Below are 22,498 nucleotides of genomic sequence, written 5' to 3'. Positions count from 1 at the left end.
CTCATCTCTCTTTACCTGTTAAGATAAATTTTTTTTTAATTTGAAGAAATCAAATTTCAAAAACTAATAAAGTTTTTAATTACGATGTTTATGTCCTTTCATGTTAATATCCAGTGATATTATTTGCAGACCAAAATTAAAAATGGAAAATTAAACTTATAGATGTTTACAAAGGCTACTGATATATATATAGATATTTTTCGATATGGGCAATAGCTTATGCCCAGCGTAAAGATTCACTGATTAATATTTTAAAAAAAGTTTGAATTTGAAAATCACTATCGCCTTTTTTAATAATATTTACAAAATAATTAAATAGAATTTAATTTCATTATCGTATTCAGCACATTATCTCATCATTATTTATCGTATTACACTTGTTTATACTTTTAAGCGCTGTTAATAAAAGATAAACACCGGAATGGAAGAGACTATGTTTTAGTTGAGATTTCAAGGATTACTTCCCATTATATTTTATAATAGATTTCACACAGAACGCTGCTAAAAAGATGACGGATGAAGATAAAGGCTTACGAAGTCATGTTCTGTTGTTAACAGTACAGATAATTTTTCCCTTTAGTGAACAGATACTTTTGAGTGTTATACAGTGAAAATATTCACCACATTGTTAAAGGATATCTAAGAGTTATTATAAAATTTAAGAGAAAATAATTTTATAACAGTTTATATTATTTTGAAACTGTTATATGTAATCTAGAATTCTTATGTTTTAATTTTTAGACTTAAATGCAATTTCATTAGATAAAAATATCTAATGAAATTGCTTTAGAAAATCTATTTAGAAAGTCGATGAATGGTGAATAATGCATGCTATTGGCAACTTATTATATATAATTACTATGGTTTATTGTTCTCAATAGAATGATATAAAGAAATAATCAGGAAATTAAAATACATAAATAATAAATAAGTTTTTAAAGTATCTGCTTTTTTATTTAATCGAAATTGCAGCTATTTTGATATGAAATATAATTTGCTTATTAATGTTAATTTTTTTTTTGTCGAACATGATGCGTCTTATGACGAAAAGAAACTATTTAAAAGTTAGAAAGGTTCGAATAGAAATAAAAAGACAACAACAAAAGTTTTAGTTTATTTATTTATTTATTGCCAAGTACTCATCATCAGTAATTTTAGGAATATTCGAATTTAATTTTTTATTTTGATTGGTTTATAGTCCGTATATAATTGATTTGGATTGCAAATACCAGGCTTAGGACTCGTGCCTGCCATATTAGAAGCTATGACTAATAGTGGCTTTGCACAAGTAGTTAAGGCTGCACAAACTTTCAATGCTCAAGTTCCAAACTTTTTTTGTCGGTTTCTTATAATTTGTTTAAATTAATTTATTTCAAAAATATTTATAATAATAATTAGAAAGATAATTTGTTAATAAATCATTTTAAGGAGTTTTTACTTGAAATTTTTAAGTTTGAAAATTAAAATAAGCACAACTGGATAATATTCTCTATATATGTTAAAAGCACACCCATATCAATTTTTATTTTTTATTAAATATATATATATATATATATATATAAGTGGTAGGTTTTCTTGAATATTGTTTTGAACCATGGGTTTGTGTTGTAAAAATAAAAATATTAAAAAAAAAATAAAATAATATTTCCAGTCAGTTCTATTAAAAATTAAAATGTGCTGTTTTAACATCAAGGTAAACGTGATTATTTCAGTATATAGATAAGATTACTGTGGTAATCAGTCTTATTAACTTATTATACTTGCTTAGACCACTACATAACATAAGACTTTAACTGTTAGTTAAGGCCTTGTTTTACCATTTCAAGACCTTAATAAACCGCATTGCCTAAAAAGTTCGTTCTAATTCTAGCCGAAATTTAGCACATACAGTATAAGTGTTCCACGATTTTTTCTTCCTCCGAATTTTTACAATTTCCGCAATATTCACTAAAAGAAATCCCCAGCCTTAAAGCTGAGCTACTCTTCCTCATTTTTACTTTTCTATAATATTCATGAGAGGAAATTCCCTGTCTAAAAGCTGAGCAACTGCAAAAAAAGGTGCTCCACTATTCCACCACTGTTGCTCACTGTTCTTCATATATATAACTTCTACAATATTCACGAGTGGCTTTCCCAGCCTAAAAGTATAATATAAAAGTTAAATGGATTAATAGAAATAGAAGTAGAACTAAATAATTTAAAATTAAAAATTTTGTATAAAATCATAAGATATATCCAGCTTATATGAGAATATATTATATATAGAGTTATCCACTTCGTAGTTTCGACTTGGCATAGTTCTCACAAATCTATCATCTAAGGCGATTAGTTAAAGGTTCACCATTGTAACATACAATATGGATAAATAATCAATCGGCTTATTATGTTAAATTTATGAAAACTTATTATATCAAGAAGTCAGTTATATCGGCATATAGCGTAGTGGTAAAGGTTGCTCAAAATGCTGACTATACTGTAACGGATTGTTAAAAATGAGTACTTGAGAAATAGAAATGATGATAGAATTAATAGAATAGAATAGAAGGCTTATTATGTTAAATTTATGAAAACTTATTATATCAAGAAGTCAGTTATATCGGCATATAGCGTAGTGGTAAAGGTTGCTCAAAATGCTGACTATACTGTAACGCATTGTTAAAAATGAGTACTTGAGAAATAGAAATGATGATAGAATTAATAGAATATAATAGAAGGCTTATTATGTTAAATTTATGAAAACTTATTATATCAAGAAGTCAGTTATATCGGCATATAGCGTAGTGGTAAAGGTTGCTCAAAATGCTGACTATACTGTAACGCATTGTTAAAAATGAGTACTTGAGAAATAGAAATGATGATAGAATTAATAGAATAGAATAGAATAATAGAAATGATCGTAAAGTATGATATGACCTGTTCAATTCAGTGATTCGATTTTTTTATTCCTTGTTATGTTAAAAATGTAGTTTATCAAGGTTTTTCATTAAAAGATCAAATCAACGCCACAATCATTTAAGATTTATGACATATTTCGATTCAGTCACACGAATCGAAATAAAAGTCGGAAATTCCGAATTGCTAAGCCAGGAGTGCGTAACCTTATCTGATACTAGAAAACTCTCATCAGTTGATATTTCGGCTTTTATGCGAAGGGCATAGTGTCGGCTGTTCAGCTAGAGTCGGTAAGCAGCACAAAATAACTACTATGATCATACTGTTCCATTTCGCTGAGAGACAGCACCTCATGCTATGCTATTCCATTATTAATGTTATAACATAACTATAAGAATACCAAACACTCTCTCTCTTATAGTCGTAAATGGTGACAATTAAGACTAAAATAGCTTTTTTAAATGTTGCTAATATAACTGAGATGAAGTTAGAATATATGAATAGCGCTGTTAATTTATTTTTTACTCTATTTTTTATACACTTTTTTCATTATTTTATCAAGTATTTTATGTCTTGTTTTTTTTTTTGGTTGCTCCCATAATTTACATATAGGAATCGCTTTATGAATTGCTCACTACTAAAAATGAAAACTTTAAAAATTAAATTGAATTTATGGAAAAAAATGTAACACTTTCAGAATCTCTTTCACCACAAACAAAATCAAAAACTGTAAAAGAAACAGAAACAGAAAAAGAAAAAAGAAACCACAGCTTCCGCAAATATTAACTTTCCGAAATTGGAAGCGGTGCTCGGAAGGCATGAATACTTGTTGCCAAGAAAATTTATTTTCTACTTACTGCAACTGGCAAACACCCGTGTATGAGAATGTATATATAAAGTTATAAACAATATTTTTATATGCATATAATATGCTTCATATTTATGCCAACACCCACGCGGGCCAAACACGGCACGACACGGCCCGACCCAGTCCAGCATATTACAGCCTGGCCTGGCCCAGCCCGGCCCGGCTCGACGCGACCCACAACTTCTTCATCAAGTTCAACTTGATTTTTGCCAGCTAAGTTCAGCGTTGTCAATTTTTTCAAAACAGAAACCTACTTATTATCCTGCTATTACACAAGGACACAAACATTATTATATCATACAGAGAAAGGAAGAGAGAGAGAGAGATAGAGAGTGTGAGAGAGAAACATATCTACATATGATACATTATAAAGGATATATATTTTATTTGACTTTTTTTTCGCTGGAACATATAAAATCAATTTTGTGTATGCGGCGCCCTTGTGTCTGCTCCATATTTTTCTGTGGCATCGCTTTTTTAAGCGCTTCTGTGGCATGTTTTATGCATAAATTTTATTCATTTTGGTCGATCTTGCATAAATTTTGGTTTAAAATTCGCAGCAATAATTTCGACAAAATTGAAGGTAGCTTCTACGCTTTCTGTTTTTTTTCTGGCATTTTCCATACTCAGTTATTTGATTTTTTTTTTGCATTTTGCATTTTACCATACAAATTTACCATACATATTTTCAGCTTCGAGAAAATAAAAACACATCCAAGAACAACAACAAGAGGAGCAGAGCAGGAGTAAAGTCTGCTCTATTATAACTCCGGTTTTCCATTTAACTCAAACAGATGCAAATTTCGCCTCAAACCTTTTCGAAACTATTTCATGTTTCTTTTCTATTTTTTTCTATTTTTATTGGCATTTATTGGCATTTTTTCTGGCTTAACATATTCCTTGATATGTTATATGTTTGATTTTTCTATTTTATGCCAATAATTACAGCGAAATCCAAATGAAAGTTGATTAATTGCATGCGGTAAGAATTTATTTACTAGTATTTATGTATAGGTACACGTACACGTACACGTACATGGAAATGGGTGTTATATGGGCGTGAGCAATACCTCTGTGCAAATATATCAAAATTTATTTCAGTGTATTTCGCACCGAAGCGTATGCAGCTTTCAATTAGGCCAAACAGAACAGCCCAGCCGATGAGAGTTCAACTAAGGCAAATTAAAACTTATGCAAACTATAACAACACAATAAGCACTGCTACTGAGACCCACTACTTTTATTACTACCAATACTACTACTACTAGTACTTATATTGCTACTACAATAACTAGAATAGCAAAACAGTACAATTATGCTGAAGGCATTTAAAACCGTGCTAAAAAGGTACTTTCCCGGGCGTGAACACAAACTTTCACTTCGAAAACCTCTAATGGCAATGTTACGCATTTCGCAGCAAAATTATGAAACCAGCAAAAAGTATTAATGTTTATAAATGTGTGGTTGGTGTGTACGTGTGTGTGTGTGTGTGCGAACATGACTAATGAAAGGCACTACATATATGTTATTACTAGTACTTACTAAGCATTAATAAGTTTTTAATAGGTAAGTGTTCTATTTGCTATTTTAGCCAAATCAAAGAGAAATCAATCACACTAAGAAGTTGTTCCATCAAACATCCCCAGTCGTCTCTTGTTAAGCGAATAACCTTCTTGGAAAACTGAATTTTGTTTTTTCTTTCAGTATTTGTAACCACTTAACGAACAAAAATTGACTGACGATGAGAGGTCTCACCAAATTGTTCATACGATCAACTAAGATTCTTCAACACCCTTGGTCAGCACCCTTGGCCACCCTTGGTCAGATTCAATTTACAATTATACTATCACTTTATAATTTTTAACTTTTTTATTTTGGATTTTAAATATTCAGTTACTTATCTACTTACCATACTTATCTGAATGGAACATTGAAATATTCCAGCCCCAAAAAGCTTGAGTCTTAAAGCGGTGCGCATGTTCCCCTAAGGATAATGATGCACTGATTTTCACTTTAGTAACGTAACTAATAGAAGCCGTCCAAAAACAACATGGAGAAGGTCAACGTTGAATGAAATAAACACCATTTTGCAGCCTCTAGAAAGAAGAATAAACAACATTACAGATATAAAGGACGTAGCGTTGCGGCGCGAAAAGTGGAAGCGAATTATAGACAGCCTATGCCCAGTATAAGAGGCTGCTCGAAATCATAGACGTCGAGCAAGGCTTATATTATCATTATTAACGTAGCTAAAGAGAATAGTTAGGATTGTGCCAAGTCTGGGAACATAGTAGAGAAAATATTTTAGCAGTGTTTTTACAATGTATTATCTGAATATTATATAGTCAAAAGGGGGATTATGTCAAATCGGAGGATGTAGTAGAAAATATGCTTTGACAATGTTTTTGCATTGTTAACATTTAGATAAACTATAGAATTTTTAGTGAAGAGTGAGTGAGAGTGGTAGCGTACATTCCTAAATCCCTTATTCTTAGATAAATCACTTTATAGTAGAATAAGCCTCCTGATTAAAGTCTTTTTAGTAGATATTGATTTTGAAGAAATTGAGACCATGAAAAATGTAATAAAAGTACGTTATATTTAGTTAAATTTCCAAAAATTTGTTGTAATATTGTAATGAAAATACAATATAATTTTCATGAATTTTGATGTATATCAAAATATATTTAAACAGACTTTTTATTACATATCTTAAAACTTTTTCAATTATTCTATAGCTGGTTTATGATTTCGTTCTAATATGAACACAGCAAGTGAATTTGTTAACAAAACGTTCACAGCAATTTAATAAAAACTTCAGAAAAATGTGCGAACATAAAAGTCAAGTACGGCTTTGGCTCAGTTGGTTAAGGTGCGCTGACTCTGAGCTTCAAAATTGGCAGAGCACGACCGCGATGCCTGGTACTTGCAGTCTTAAAGAATTGTTTACGAATAATTAAATACAAGAATTATTTTCAAGACCACTGGTGATGGGTATTTGGCAATACTAGAAACAGCTGTATGGTTAGCCAAAAATTCAATTAATTAAAAAAATATGAAAATGGATTTTTTGTTTTTGTATTTCACTACTCTTCGAAAATCTCTTTTAAAATTTTTCTGAAGCTAAACTTATAAAACTTCAAACGTCAATTGACCCATTCGAAAATTCGAACTCTTTAATGTCTAAGTGCGCTTGTGGTCGAGTGTTCGGTTTGAGCATATCGAACCGATTTAACGTAGATGAAAGACCATAATGCTGGGGATCTTTATTAACCTGAAATATTATTATTGTGCAAAATTTGTTTTTTATAGGGAGTTTTATGTCCATTTTTCATGAATGTTCATGAATGAATGTTAGTAAGTACTAGGCTTTATATTTAAATGTGAAATAAACTATTTAATATTTTTGTATTATCGTATTTAGTATTTTTCTATTTAGTGTTGTCATATTTAGTGTTGTCGTATTTAGTATTTTGTATTTAGAATTTTTGAGTTTAGTATTTTTAAGTTTAGTATTTTTATATATAATGTTTTTGCATTTAGTATTTTTGTATGTAGTATTTTTGTATTTAGTAGTTCTGAACACAGCACAATCAATCTCTTGAGCTACGGATACAACACATTTCTAGGTGTCAAAAACTTTAGAAAACAGTTTAACATATTTTTAAGAGTTTTAAAAGTTTAACACAATCCTCTTATGTTATTAACAGAAAAGTTTCCAAAAATTTCTGCAAATTACATAGAATTAGCTTTTAAACGTATTATGCAAATTATGTTAAGATCAGCAAAATACACAGCATCTTTTAAATCTCGTATGACTGTTTATGTTTTCACAGAAGATATGGGATCAGCAGAATATGCGGCGCTTCTTGATACTCGTATGATTACTTATGATTTTTTTGAAAGATGTATTTAGTATTTATTGTGCAATAGATACATTGATTTATCTTCTAAAATTTGTTTACAATAACGTTTCCTGTTATTGAATTGCTGTGTGGCTCGCCTCGAATGCTTTTTATTTGGATTTATTTTTCGATTGGAATTTTAATGCGAAAAACGTGTAGGAGTTTTTCAAGTGCTAATGAATGCAAGTCTTCTTCTACTAAAAATATACAAATTTTGTGCTATGCTTGAACATACTAATAGGTATATAACTACTTAATTTATTCACTATAGTATATCAACATTATTTTTGATCGGTTTGTTATATTATTTAGTTAAGTTTTATTTAAACTAATTTAAGCTTAGATAATTTATTATCTAAGCCAGGCCTACAGCCAGGCTGTCATCAAGGCACTCAACTCTCACCAGATAACATTTAGATTGGTAATGGAATTTGTGGACAGGCTAACTATATTAGGCCAACACAATCAGGTATAAATTCTGTGGGTATCGGGGCACGTCAGAATACCAAAAAACGAAGTAGCAGATTCATTAGCTAGGAAAGAGGCAGCATCTCGCCTAAGGGGCTCCAGAACCGTTCTGTGGCGTAGGCCAGAACCGTTCTGTGGCGTAGGCCAGAACCGTTCTGTGGCGTAGGCCAGAACCATTTCTTCTTACTCCTATTAGATGAGAAAATCAAACAAAGGATGGTATACTGGCACAAACTATCGGGATTAATACAATCAAAAACATTTATGGGTGTATACAACCGTAAGCTGTCTAAGAACAGCTTAAGAATTACCATAGGAATCCTAACAGGACAATGTAATCTAAAGTAAATCCTAGCGAAACTGAAGATACATGATAATGCTAGTTGTAGATTCTGCAAAATCGAAGAAGAGTCACCAATACATATACTTCTTAAATGTCCTGCATTAATGCACAATGTAATGAATAGAAATGTTGCAGATTGAAGAGATACGACTTTCTTAAGTATAAATCATACTACGGTTTATCGAGGTAATCTAACTTAGAGAAACTTAGAGAGGGTCTTTTCAGTTCGTAAGCATACATGACTTAAGAAGTTGTGCCTGTATCAGACATACAGATGAACTGGCAATTCTTCAGAAAACTTTTACTTCCAGGTCCACTAAACATGTAGATATTTGGGTGTGTTTAGTAGTACTCTAATATACTGGGGACTATCAAAAACTCTGTAAGTACTTCATGTTACTCTTTTTTTAGTGACCCTTAGAGTTGTGATATTTGTATCTAGAAGATATTGAGAGTCCGAATGGTATGGAATTTAATAAAAATAATTGAAATATAAAATAATTTTTATGCAAATTAATTAAAATGTAAAATAAATAAATGAATGGCTTTTACAAGTAATAAATGAAGCACCTAATTGTTGAGCATTCAAAATGGGCTTTTGAAATTTCCTTGAAACGTGACATTTCATAAACTCGCCTTCGAACTAAATTTCTGGAATAACTACCCTCTCCCCTTTATTGACAAATATTTAAAGACTTGTTTTGCATTAATAAATATTGAATTTTGTTATTTTGCTGAAAAAACATCCCCCTATCCAATTCATCCTGATTCTTCTCATCCCCCTCTCATTGATAATTCAAAATATTTGGATATTATCCAATTTTATTATTGTGCCTTTTGTTATTGTGTTCTGTAATTTTGTGCTGTGTTGTGCTGTGTATTTGTCGTGTTGTTGTAAGGATTTGATTGTTGTTGCATTATGTTCCTGTACTTTCTAACCAATATTTGTACATATTTACATGAGATAAACGTGTTTCTGTTCAGTTCGTTTAACATTTATCGCAGACGATACTAATTTAAAATTTAGTCGTTATTAGATTAGAGAAAGACGGAGAGGGTGACGGATGGATGAATGTGTGTAACTTTGAAAGTGGGGTGCAGAATATTCAGATTTACAGCAAACAAAATATGAATATGTAATCAATAATTATGTTTAAAAAGCGTATGCATAAATTTCATTAAATTAAGTATATTGTATTTTTATTTGTTCTATATTTTTTTTTTTGTGGTGAGGAGAATGTTTTCACGAATGTTTTATGTATTGTGTCAACAACAATCGTCAGAATTGTGTGTCCGACTCGCTAACATTAATATGTAGTATACGGTCTAAAACACTTCCTCTTCGGCGAGACTCTAAAATCAAAGAAACTATTTAAACTAAGCAAATCGACAAAGGCCACCACGAACAGAATGTAATTCTTCTCCACGGTTTAAAGGTGTTAAGTCGCATTTATATCTCCTGTTTATCTATTGCATTTTTGTCCAAACTGAGAATAGCTTGAATAAGAGATCAAAGAAAAGAAAAACAAGTCTTTACTTTGAAAAAATTAATATTCTGATTCAATCGACATTAGTTCAATGTCAGCAATGGAATATTTTTTACTCTCCAAGTAACGTGCAAGTGCCATTTTGTTAACACAAAGATATTTAAAATTCACTTTTAAAAGCTGACCCGAGTGGTTGATAATTGAGACAAATTTTTGAAGATCAACTATATATTTGAAATGCCCACAATTTTCGTTAGTTTCCTTTGGCACAATCGATGATTCAAGAAATCAACTAACAAACCACGTACGTAGGTACGCTAAATCACATATATATAACTAATTAGGTGATATGACAATAGTATCAACCCCGAAATAAATATGGAAAAAATTTCTAGATCCTTACCAACTACCTCGAAACTTCTCCTGGGTATCGTTATTCCGAAATTTTCACATTGAACAACCACAAATCAGGTTTAGAAATGATTAACAACAATAAGCATATAGCGAATTATCCAATTGCATTAATCGAAAGGACAGCAGAATAAACAGAGAAATATGACACCAATTTTTAGATATTACCAATAACTATAGGAGAACTAATGAAAGATTAAGCACTGGTATCGTTCTGACAGAAGCAACAATATTTGTATAATAGGAGTGATTTCAATCACAATCACTGATAGTGATTTTCTGCCTAAATTCGACAATTTTTACTTCCACGATATTGATACTACTGTCTCAGTAGTAAAACTCATATTCTTATATTCATCTTTGACTTTGTACGCAATTACCAGGTATGAATTACATTACTGTACTCAGATTATAAGTATTAAACTATAGCAGTAAAAACAATTAAAATAACAAGATCAAAAATACTATGTGATAGACCCTAGAACTGAAGTTGAAGAGACTTGTCATATTTAAGGAAGATGCTATTACATCCTGACCCATGAATGTCAGTACAGCCATGGTAAAGTGACAAGAATCAACTATTGTAAAACGACTTGATAAAAAAGGTTTAGTTCAAGTCTACCGAAATAGGTAGAAGTGGCTAAAATCCATACAAACGACCGTATGTACAGACGGTCTATAAAATTACATTGAAAATTTGTTAACTTATCGCCAATATTAAAACAGATGCCACAAAAACAATTACCTATTCAATACTCACAATACTAATGCACGGATCATTAAGATCATACACCATAACTTTGAGTTTAGCAGATGACGAATAGATCTACTCGTCATGGTCAGAAAAGTTGCGCTCAGCATAAACTTCTTCAAAGCGAAAGTAATATTCCCATCAAGATGGTCCGGAAAGAAAAAATCACCAATGCCTGTTGATGTGATTTGAACCACTGCAAATCACTAGCAAAAATCCTAAAGTACGTAGACGAATCTAGTTAAAGGACATCAATAAAGTTTAAAGATATACATAAATACATTTATAAATTTTAGATGTATTTTTACTATAAATCAATAAGTCATGCTTTCTTCGAAAGCGTTGAATAAATGTTTCGCAGTTAATGACTTAAAAAATCGTCACCGTTATATCAATTCACTGCTATTAATGAAACAACTTCATTAAATAAACTAACTAGATGGCGCTAAAAATGGTCGTGGAAGCCGTCTACATAGATTTCCTCAATTACTCCATTAGCACCACTGGTCGAATTTTCTCTTTTAACGATATTACATTTACATATTGGTACCAGCCCTATTAAAACACCTTGAATATACTTCCGTTCTGATTAATTTTCCATATTTTTTTAGGCAGTATGTATGTATTTGTCACCAAAATTTTAATAAAAAAAAATAGAAAACCTGATCATTAATGCTTTGATTTTCAAATAATATTAAATAAATTGTTTTACTTCAAATAAAAAATTGTAAATTTTAGATATTTCACATCCTTTTATTTGTATTTTTATTTCAAAATTAAAAATTTTTCAAATTTTTTGGTAACATACTCTCCACATGCATTCACAATAAATTCAAACTTTTTCTTCTAAAATTGAAAAATTTATAGACCGCGACCGTCATGACTGAGGCCCGAGATATAATCTTCGAGTCCCAATTAGCAGTCGAGGGTAAAAGATATGAACACTTAATAGATGTTTTCAAAAAAATCAATGCTACCGTCAACTACGCTAATTATAAACTTACAACAGAAGAGCGAGACCTCTTTTTAGCTGCATATAAACACCAAATTGGAAAGTTGGTGGCTGCTTGGCGCACCATTTCTGAATGGCAGAAGACAGAGCACACCTTAGGAGAGCATGACCTTGAAACGACGAAGGAAGCAATGAAAGCGAAACGTTTGGAAATTGAACAAGAGGTACGGGTTATGTGCGGGGAAATAACAAACGTCTTGGATCAACACCGGTTTCCATCCTCCAATGTGGAAGATCGCATATTAAACATAAAAATTCGCGCTGATTGTCATCATTACTTGGCTGTGGTATGCAATAGCGAAGTACAGAAAGAAAATGCATTAGGAGCCTATTCACATGCTTCTGAGTTGGCTACTATTAATCTGCCGCCGGCACATCCAATTCGTTTGGAGGTACATGAGAGCTTTGCAGATTTTTATTTCAATGTACGCCATCTACCGCAGCTAGCATTAAATCTCTTACGTGCTGAGGTAAATAAAGCGAAGTGCATACACCAGGGTCAGTTATTGCTTAGTAAATGCAAGAAGTCAAAGGAGATAATAGAGCATCTTGAAGAAAGTATTAAACACTTCGAAGAAACCAAGAAAAACAGTAAGCGTGATCCTTTTCCTTTCAGTGACTTGATTAGCGAAGATCATTTCAATGGAAAAACTCTATGGCTATTGTAAAAAAAATTTTTTGAAATAGAGCTAGAGCTTTCGGGTATTATTCGATTATTTAGATTATATTTTTGATATATTTTTTATGTTTGTAGAAAACGCATTGGCGGAAAGAAGTGTTAGAACTTTAGGGAGATTAAGGAATAGATGGATCGGAGTGGAGAGAAGATAAATATTTATTCAAATTCAAGTTCAATAAATTTAAAAGCATCAGTTACAATTTAAGAAGCATTCGATTTCAAAAGCCATAAACACAATTCAATTTCAACACAATAAATCAAACCTATTTTGCAATAGAAATTCAATAAAGATTTGTTTTTTAACTATCTTAAATGTGTTTAATTTAATTTAATTTATTCATATATTTAAATATATAATTTATGAGCTTATATGTTAGATAAGATTAGATTTGAAAATGGGTTGGGAACTTTTCACCACGTCACTGTGCCCTTTAAAGATTGTTGTGATATACTAGAGAGATGTTCCCTAATTCTGTTATAGGCAGGATAGGCAGTTGAGAAGTACCGCAGTCTGCACTTTTTTGCACTTGATATATATTAGTTCATCAAAACTTAAATTCATGTCTATATAATGTAACTTATAATGTAACTCTTAACATTTGTAAGAGTAATAATTTATCTCAATAAAAAAAAAACCTTAATACCTTGTTGTTAATACACATTTTATATGAAATGTACATAAATACTGATGTGTTTTTATTTATTTTATTTATTAAAAGACCTAATTTACTAATTTCTAAATTTTTATAAAATTTGAAAGACCCTCATCTTCCACGGTACTCCATTTAAGCGTCTATTTCGCAACGCTTCACCTTTAGTTGACAAAAATACAAATCCTGTGACTTCTTTGCAGTTCTTCAGAGTTATTTGCGTAAGGCAAAAAGTTGTTGAATGTTTTATTTGAATATTTGATTTAGCATTTATAAAATTAAAAATATACTTTCCGGTTACAACCATAAAATGAATAAAAATTAAATTGAAATATTGTTTGTTTGTTTTTTCTCCGTTTTTTTCCCATTTTTTCCATTTTTTTTTTAGAGAATCGCAATAACCGTTACAGAAACAAATGTCCAAATGAGCAGAAGTAAAGTGAAAAAGCTTTCAGGGTTATTCCAAAACCCAACCCAAAACCGAAATTATACAACACGTCATTTAACATAAATTTTTTTGTGCTATCTGAGTTTTTGTCTATCTAAATAGTATCTGTGCGGTTGAAGATGTGACGTGTTATGCTAAAATATACTTCCCAACTCCCACACGCACTGCCTTGATGGCACATATTTCGTTTGTCTAACGTCTAACGTCTAACGAACGGTTGTTGTTGCCACATTCACCATTGCGGTCGACAATTTGATTAAATAATCGGAAATGCTAGATTTTTTAATTTCCCATCGTTTGTCCTTGACTCACACACACACATACCCATATATACATACGCTCACATTGAAATACAAAGTTTTAAAACACAGATAAACAAAATTAAATTTCATTTTCCATAAAACACAAAGCCACATCCATATTCGAGTGCGGATGATACAGATACAGATACATCTATGCGGACTCCGCAACACAATTTATGGCCGTAAACAAAAATATTTCTAATGCGGTAAATATGCGATTATTTATTTATATTTAAATGTTGTTGTTTTTTGCTTTCATTTCTCGCAAAACATTTCTAGTAGACACGAAACCGCACAAAATTGACATTCCCCGTCGTATTTTATTAACATTTATACATAATTAAATTCTTTTTCCTCGTGAGCACATTTCCTGTGTTTGAGTCGCTTTGAAATGTTTTTAATAATGACAGCACTTGTGGGTAATTAGAAACTGAAAATGGGAAATAATACAAAAAATCTAAAACAAATATTCTAATAGCATTTCTGAGAAGGTCGCAATTTCAAATAATATGATTTTTCTTCTTTTTGACTTATGATTAGTTTATTTAACAGAAAATGTTACTCATACGCAACGGTGTACCAAAGATGTTAAGCAACATTGCTGTATGGTGTATCCCTGAATAATTTTTGTTGTATTTATATTTATTTTTAATAGCAACTAGTCTCTTAATTTATATAACAATAGCATTATATTACATATCTATATATATATAATTATATTATATATTATATTATAATAATACAATTATGGTAACTATGTCGTATTGGTAAATTCTCAGTGAACATCAAGTTTAACAATGGCTACAGAATGCTTTCTGCAGAATATTTATTAATTATTAATTAATAATTAACAGTAATTAATAAATTATTAATTATATTCCTTAAATAAAACTTAATACTTGATTTGAATGCTAACTACAATACTGGCTCCAAATAAGTAATACAAAAATGAATACTAAATTAAGAATACCAAGTAATGAAAATTTCAATACTATGCAACAGAAAGTAAGTAACCAATACTAAGTAACGAATATAAATATAGAAAAAGAAGAATGCACTACTATTACGAAAGTACTTACATGTAAAAAGTTTAATTTTATTCACTTGTGACGTACCTACCTGTAGGTTGATACGGCAGAAATAATCGATATAGTTCACGAATTTGTTTCGAACTATAGATAAGTGTAAGTGTGCAAGCTTTTTGAGGCCCACAACCGGCGAATAACTTGGTAACTTGGTAACTGAGTAACATTTTACTATAATTCAGCTTTTTTTCTCTGTCGATTAAGAAAGTGGACAAAACAGAAGGCCATTCATTATTATCATAGCAATAAAACTAAATTTATTTTGAATTCTAAGAATCTATTCTTTTTTTACAGATATATATCTTAAGAAGAAAGAGGTATATTTTCACATACAGACATGTAGCTATTAAGACTGTTTCAACTGCTTATATTATTTCTACAACGTTCGATGATACTGCATTTACTTTCAACTGCTTATATTATTTCTACAACGTTCGATGATACTTCAGCCTTATTTTTGCGTCGCTTCATAATGTGGACGAAACATGAATCCATTACTACCTTGCCATTACATGGAAGTATTCACTATGTTATTAGTGCTTCCTCGTTATAGATATGTATCTTTAGAAAATTAAGGTCTATACTCTCACAGACAGTCCGTTTTTAAAGCTATCTAAACGGTGTACAATTTATCATTCAGATATAACTGCTGACACTCCGTATCGCTTTGATGTCCATATATATTCTTTGTCAGTTGCAAATATGAATTGATTTATAAATATATTTTTTTTGACAGACCAACAAAAATCAGTTTTATCTTATTTCTACATCCAGTTCAGTGGCAACATAACTTACTCTAAATCTAGGTCCTCAGATATAATTCAGAGTAATACAATAACATAAAAATTTCTAAATAGAAACTTTTATGAATTGCCGAATTTAGATAGAATTTGACAAAAAGATATCACATTTACTGTCCACCTCTGTGAGAAATGGGGTAGAATATTCCTGAGGCAAGTCATACCTCAACTAAAATTTAGTAAGTACTACCCAATACTATATGTATAAATGTATAAATGGTAGTCAATGAGTTTTACTTGCGGTACCCGACTCGAGGTCTAAATCTGTGACCACGAAAGTTAGGGTCAATAGCTTTCCAACAGAGATTGACTTAAGAGAGTATCGAGATGGCTGTGGTTAAAACCCAAAGTTACGGGAGTAGAATGACTGCATTTACTTTCATTCTGTATAGAGTAGCTTTTTCTAACCGGGTGCTGTGAAAGCAGAGACCTAAGATCAGCAAAGATGTTATATGGGCCTCGCCCCGCATCAAGGAGAAAACTATGTGCAAACGTAAATCCTCAACTAGAACCGGTTTTAATTGAATTACAAATGCAGTGGGCCATTTATTGGCGCATTATACTGGTTCTTGGGTTAAGAGCAGCTTGATGTTCTAAAATCTCTGGATTTTGTGTCACTATCCAAGCACAGAGTTTATCAGTGTGCGTTATATTCTTATACTCGTTCCACAATATCTGCAAGATAGAAACCCTTTAAAGACCTACATTTATCAATTCGTTTCAATGTTTATAAAAAAAAATGTAAAATCAAAAATGTTTGCTAAATAATTGTGGAAGTTATGACTTGTCTTCCACATAGTCTGTATTAATAATCTTAAAGAATAAAAAAACAATTTTTTTTCAATTTTGATGTAAAATTGAATCAAGTTGGCTTAGAAATTTGAAATTGAAAAAATATTTACTTATAGAATTTAAAAATGAAAAATGCATTGTATTTATTTGTTTTGTAGTGAACGTTACAATTTCTGAACACAGAGAAAAAAATTCTGACTTGTCTTTTGCGGTAGATATTCGATCATTAGTGATGGTAATATATAATATAATATATATATATAATTTTAAATTACATATGTCTTAGGATTCAAGTGAAGCATTCGGAGACTTGTTTGCTGAAAGAGAAAACATAGCAAAAGCAGACCCTGCCGTTACTTTAATGTGTCGTCGTTATGAGCCAACGCCACAAATTGACGTTTCAGATGGCACATACGGGTTGTCTGGATTATTCACTTTACCGCAAAGCGCTAAGAAGGTACCACTTATTAAATCAGAGCGTAGTGATGGTCGTTTTAAGAAGGGAAAGAAAAAGTTGGAAACTGTGTTAAAGTATATGAAAACTATATTTCATATTACTTTCATCCCTGCACTCTTTTATTTGGCATACCGCCGGTCTAAATTGGATGGAAAAAGTATTAATTGGATAAATGCGCTTCCGTTTCTTCGTTTTAAGTAGTAGTTCCTAAACTACTCTTCAGTTACTGTTAATTATTTAGACTATAAATTTCAATGTTGGTTTTCGATTCAATGACACTTAATTCCCTCAAAATCAAAAAACTAAAAGAAACAAAAAATTTTTTTTAGTAATAAAGTTTGATTAGAAATTAAAAAGTATAATAATGAGTTTTTTGTTCAAAAATTATTTAATGCTTAACATAAATAGTAATTGCAAAAAATATATTTATGAATAAATACCTTCAAATGTACTTTTTGGCTCGCTGATTTTTTAGTTAAAAAATCTAATCTAAATTGAAATATTGATGTCAATATTGTATATTCTTAGAATATATCATCCATGCTTTGCTGGTTTTGATCGATTATAGTCCACCATCGATCCACCGATCGTTGACGGTGTTTCCTATCTCTTGCAACATGATTTTTTTTATTTTCTAGAGTAACAAACTCATTTTGACTACTGTTCGCCACTGTCCTCGACTTATTAAGTTTTGGATCATCGTATCCAAATTCAGCTTATCAATTATTTATGACTAATCATATACAGTTTCTAAAACCAATAAAATGTCTGTTTTGTTTAAACAATATACCTATGTTACTGATAAAAATTTGGTTTTAATTAACGTATGAAATGTTTTGTTTACCCAAGGTGTTTAAAAAAAATCAAAAGTTGTCATATAAAAAGCGAAATGTCTAAACTTTATAACATATATCCCTATCTTATGAAGGCTTGTAGTATGGAACGGAGAAATGGGTATATATATTTTAAGAGGTAAACACTTGCATATATAAATTCCCATTTAGTTTTATATCCATGGTAAGGAGTATTGATTGGTCTAGCAGAAAACAACTTTGTCAAGAGCAACAGGAAACAGCAGAACACGTTTCATGCGTCTGCCCATTCGACGAAGCCTTAACTCAGAGTCAGCGCACCTTAACCAACTGACCCAAAGCCGTACTTGACTTTTATGTTTTCACATTTTTCTGGAGTTCTGGAGTGTTGATTTGCTGTGAAAGTTCATTAACAAATTCACTTGCTGTGTTTATATTAAAACAAAATTAAAAACCAGCTGTAGAATAATTGAATTAATTCATTATATGTAGTATATTTATATTTTTTTAATGTAAAAGTTTAAAAATATTTTTTTTAAGAGACATTATTTGCTACATGATTCCATATTATTCTATCTAATATTATTCTATCTTAAAGTCATGGTAATACTAATGTTACTAATGTAACATTAGTATTACCATGTTACTAATGTAACATTAGTATTACCATGACTTTAAGATAGAATAATATTAGATAGAATAATATGGAATCATGTAGCAAATAATGTCTCTTAAAAAAAATATTTTTAAACTTTTACATTAAAAAAATATAAATATACTACATATAATGAATTAATTCAATTATTCTACAGCTGGTTTTTAATTTTGTTTTAATATATATATATATATATTAATATATATATATATATATATATATATATATGTATATATGTATACATATATATTAATTTATATATGTTATAATTCTGTATTAAATTTATTTTAACGCCAGTTAATAGATTGTACTTAATTGATTGTATTAATATTGTATTTGATAGAGCGGTTTCGAACAGTAGAAAATTGCAACAACAAAGTTTGAATACTTGTCAATATTCGAAATAACGAATTTCAATAGAATAACTAAAATGGTTGTTGTTGTCTTTTCGTTTTTATTCGAATTCTTTTAACTTTGAAATAGTTTCTTTTCGTCATAAAACGCGTTACTTTTGGCAAAAAAAAAATTAACATTAACAAAATTTTTATTATTTTTAATTTAACCGTTTTTTCCTGAGAGTACAGCTGTTTCGAGTATTGCCAAATACCCATTATCGATTGTCTTCTTGGTATAATTTGTATATTTAATTATGAATTAAAATCATTCTTATATTTAATGTATTCTTTAATATTTTATAGACAGCAAAAATGTTTCCTGAGTTAAGACAATAAAGTTATGTCGAAATCACTTAACATTAAATAAATTGCGTTTAAAGCTAATAACTTAATAATCACAAAACTATTAAGTTTTAAGTAGCTGAAACAAAAGCCAAATAAATGCATAAAAAGCTCAATATAAACAATAATGGCAAATAAAGCAGACAACGTGCAGACCAGACAAAATGGCAGCCATTGCATAAAAAGCGGAAGCGGAAACAGAAACAGAAATATGCAAAGGAAAACAATAAAAAGCAGCTTTGAATTAAGTTTTATTATTTCTTTTCAATGTTTTTAGTGCACCGACGGGCGGTGCATTAGACTTTGCTTTGACTTGTGGAAATATTTACGAGTGTTAAAGGAGGGCTGAGAAAGCGTTCAACTTAAAAATTTACCATCAACTTTCGTTCTACGCCAATGAATTTGGTTTACTGCCCATCGCAATAACTTCGAAACTTCGGGCATGTTTTCTTTCTTCTAAATTACTAGTACGAGTCCAAACAAAGAGCAGGCACAGGCACAGGCATAATAATAAAATAAAATTTAGATAGAAAATAAGCATATTCATTTATGTCCGAGGCAATATTTGAATGCATTAAGTGCTGTATAAGGCAGATTCCTATAAGGATAAAGTATAGCTGCTCAACTGCTTGAAGGCACTTTTTTTTTGTCAAATCTGCTCGCAACACTTAAGAGCTAAGACATTTAGTACAAGTGTATGGCTTAGAAAACCAAATACACTCAATCGAGTTAATTTAATTAATTTTGCACTATTCACAAAATCCAACTTTGCCTTTTTCAGTTTATAAAAGAGTCATTATTTATACGAGGCTTATACGAGTATGTCAAGGTGCAGTGCAGCCACCCACATGTACAGTTAAACTACATATACCATAAAAACTTAATTTATACTTCCCGCATTTGCTTTGGCAGTAAATTGTGGAAAGTTTTTATTTTCTAGCAAAATTTATGACAAATAAAATTTCATACTTACAAAATAAGCTTAAAATTGTTGCCTTCGGTTGGCGAGTTATTTCACCGCTCATCGCAATAAAACGAAAAAATGTACCATGTACCGAGCAATGAAAAGTATTGCATTAACTGCAAAATAAGATTTCTGCCACAAGAATTTTAAATTTCCTTTAAAATTTTTAGTTCACATAAACTTTCGCTTGCAGCGTTCAAAATAACAAAACAACAAAATAACAAAATAGCAAAAAACTAGAAAAATAGATTGCATTTTTTCTCCATGTTTCAGTGTTTCAGAGTTTCAGTTTTTTTGATACTTTCCTCTTGAGGCATACGTTTTTATGTTCCAGATGCTTGGCAGTGAAATAGCTTAACTTCTTTGTGGTCTTACTTAATCCAATGCTGTTTGTATTTCAATTAAAATTTTAATTAAATAAAATTAACTACATTTAGTTTGTTAAAAACTTACCGAAATCTCGTACATAACATTACCCAGCCCACACCCACTTTAAACATTCTACATATTATAGTATTATATACAGTATTGGGATTAAAGTAAGTGTGAAGAACTTATACTCGTAAAAAGCCGCTCACGGCGACCTCAAGTTTTTTCGATCGAAAATATTATTTTATGCATAACAATACCCAGCCTTTAACTTTTATATAAAGTTATAGTAACTAAAGACTATTACTAATAGTAAATAATCATTTACGGTGACAACTAATTCCCATAGATTAAAACAAAGTGATATAAATATATTAAATAAATTTTTCTATACAGCACTATGTGACTTATAGCATTCTACTGGCATTTTCAATTGGTCCATCTGAATTCCATCTATAATTACTCTCGATTTGTCAAAATTTGTGGTAATTTTAGTAGACATTTATATGTTTCATTAATACATATATCGTATCAAATTACACTTTATTTGTCAAGTCATACAGAACAGCTGTTAATTTCAGTGCAATCTTGCTACTCTAGCAAAATATCTAGAGTGTTATAAATTAATCTCGAGTGTTATACATTTTGCCCCAGATTTACTAATCTGGATTTACCAATTGCACTAAAGGTGCATTGAAAGAGCGTGTCGATTAAAAAGATTATTCCAGATTTACCAATCAATAACGCCATAAGCATTCTATAATACATATTGTTAACAGCATTGTAAAAAATATTAACTAAAGGAAACTACAAAAATAAAAACCAATTGTAACGAATAACCAATAACACTCACAGTGACCTATGATCGCTTTTATCGCTTTAAAACAAAAAAAAACTATATCAAATTTCATACTCTATTATAATATATAGAATATAATATATAATATATAGAATAAAATATGCCAAATTTCATACTTCAAAAGTCACAAAATTCAACAAAAAAAATAACTGCTATTTTTCGCAGTTAAACCGATTTCCCAGTATCAGTAAGGACTGTCCTGAACCTTACGGGTACCAAGTCAGTTTCAAAATTTTCCAGTTTCAGTAAGCGTATCCACCGCAACGATATTTAGGGACTTTCATGTCTTGTATTTTGTGAGTACCAAGTCAGTGTTGCAATGGAAATAATCATGAATTTGGGTTATATGCATTCACATTATTTAAAGAATTTTATGAGGCTATTTTTCTCTTGTTCCTTATGGACTCAAAGTCGGTACTGCTAAGGGAATATCATCAGAGATATTGCGTAGGGTATGACCGGTCCAACTATACGTTCATTTTTTTAATTACAGTATTAATGTTCTACTGGTTGGTACTCGTAACTCTCAATAATTGCTCATTGTGTCTGTCCAACATATTTGGTAAATATTTCTATTAATAAAGCATCATAGGGTACGTTTCTACTATAACTAGTCATAAGTCCTTAATTATGACTATTAAAGACTCATATTTAAAAGTCACTCACTGTGACCTTTATCAACTAAAAATTATAAAAAATATTAACTATTTTCTGTTTTTTCATATATAATAAAACTTTATATGTATTTTATT

The 22,498-nt window shown here is 30.4% G+C and overlaps 2 protein-coding genes across 2 annotated transcripts; both read left to right on the top strand.

Annotated features, from left to right (window-relative positions):
• The first annotated feature begins 11,874 nt into the window (after positions 1-11,874).
• On the top strand, positions 11,875-13,123 carry LOC119689346 (14-3-3-like protein). Its single transcript, XM_038104165.1, has 2 exons — positions 11,875-12,839; positions 12,892-13,123. Exon 1 carries the CDS (start codon positions 12,005-12,007, stop codon positions 12,803-12,805), a length of 801 nt encoding a protein of 266 aa, XP_037960093.1. The 5' UTR covers positions 11,875-12,004; the 3' UTR covers positions 12,806-12,839; positions 12,892-13,123.
• A 3,912-nt stretch (positions 13,124-17,035) lies between these two features.
• On the top strand, positions 17,036-17,662 carry LOC119661840. Its single transcript, XM_038071342.1, has 2 exons — positions 17,036-17,128; positions 17,180-17,662. Exons 1-2 carry the CDS (start codon positions 17,126-17,128, stop codon positions 17,549-17,551), a joined length of 375 nt encoding a protein of 124 aa, XP_037927270.1. The 5' UTR covers positions 17,036-17,125; the 3' UTR covers positions 17,552-17,662.
• Positions 17,663-22,498: the final 4,836 nt, after the last annotated feature.

The sequence above is a fragment of the Teleopsis dalmanni genome, chromosome X, assembly GCF_002237135.1.
Source record: "Teleopsis dalmanni isolate 2A chromosome X, ASM223713v2, whole genome shotgun sequence".
NCBI classification, from domain to species: Eukaryota; Metazoa; Arthropoda; class Insecta; order Diptera; family Diopsidae; genus Teleopsis; species Teleopsis dalmanni.
This window is presented reverse-complemented; position numbering and strand designations above follow the sequence as displayed.

What these genes read in the sequence shown, in the direction of transcription:
- LOC119689346 (XM_038104165.1), top strand. Translation starts at nt 12,005, where the DNA reads ATGACTGAGGCCCGAGATATAATCTTCGAGTCCCAATTAGCAGTCGAG.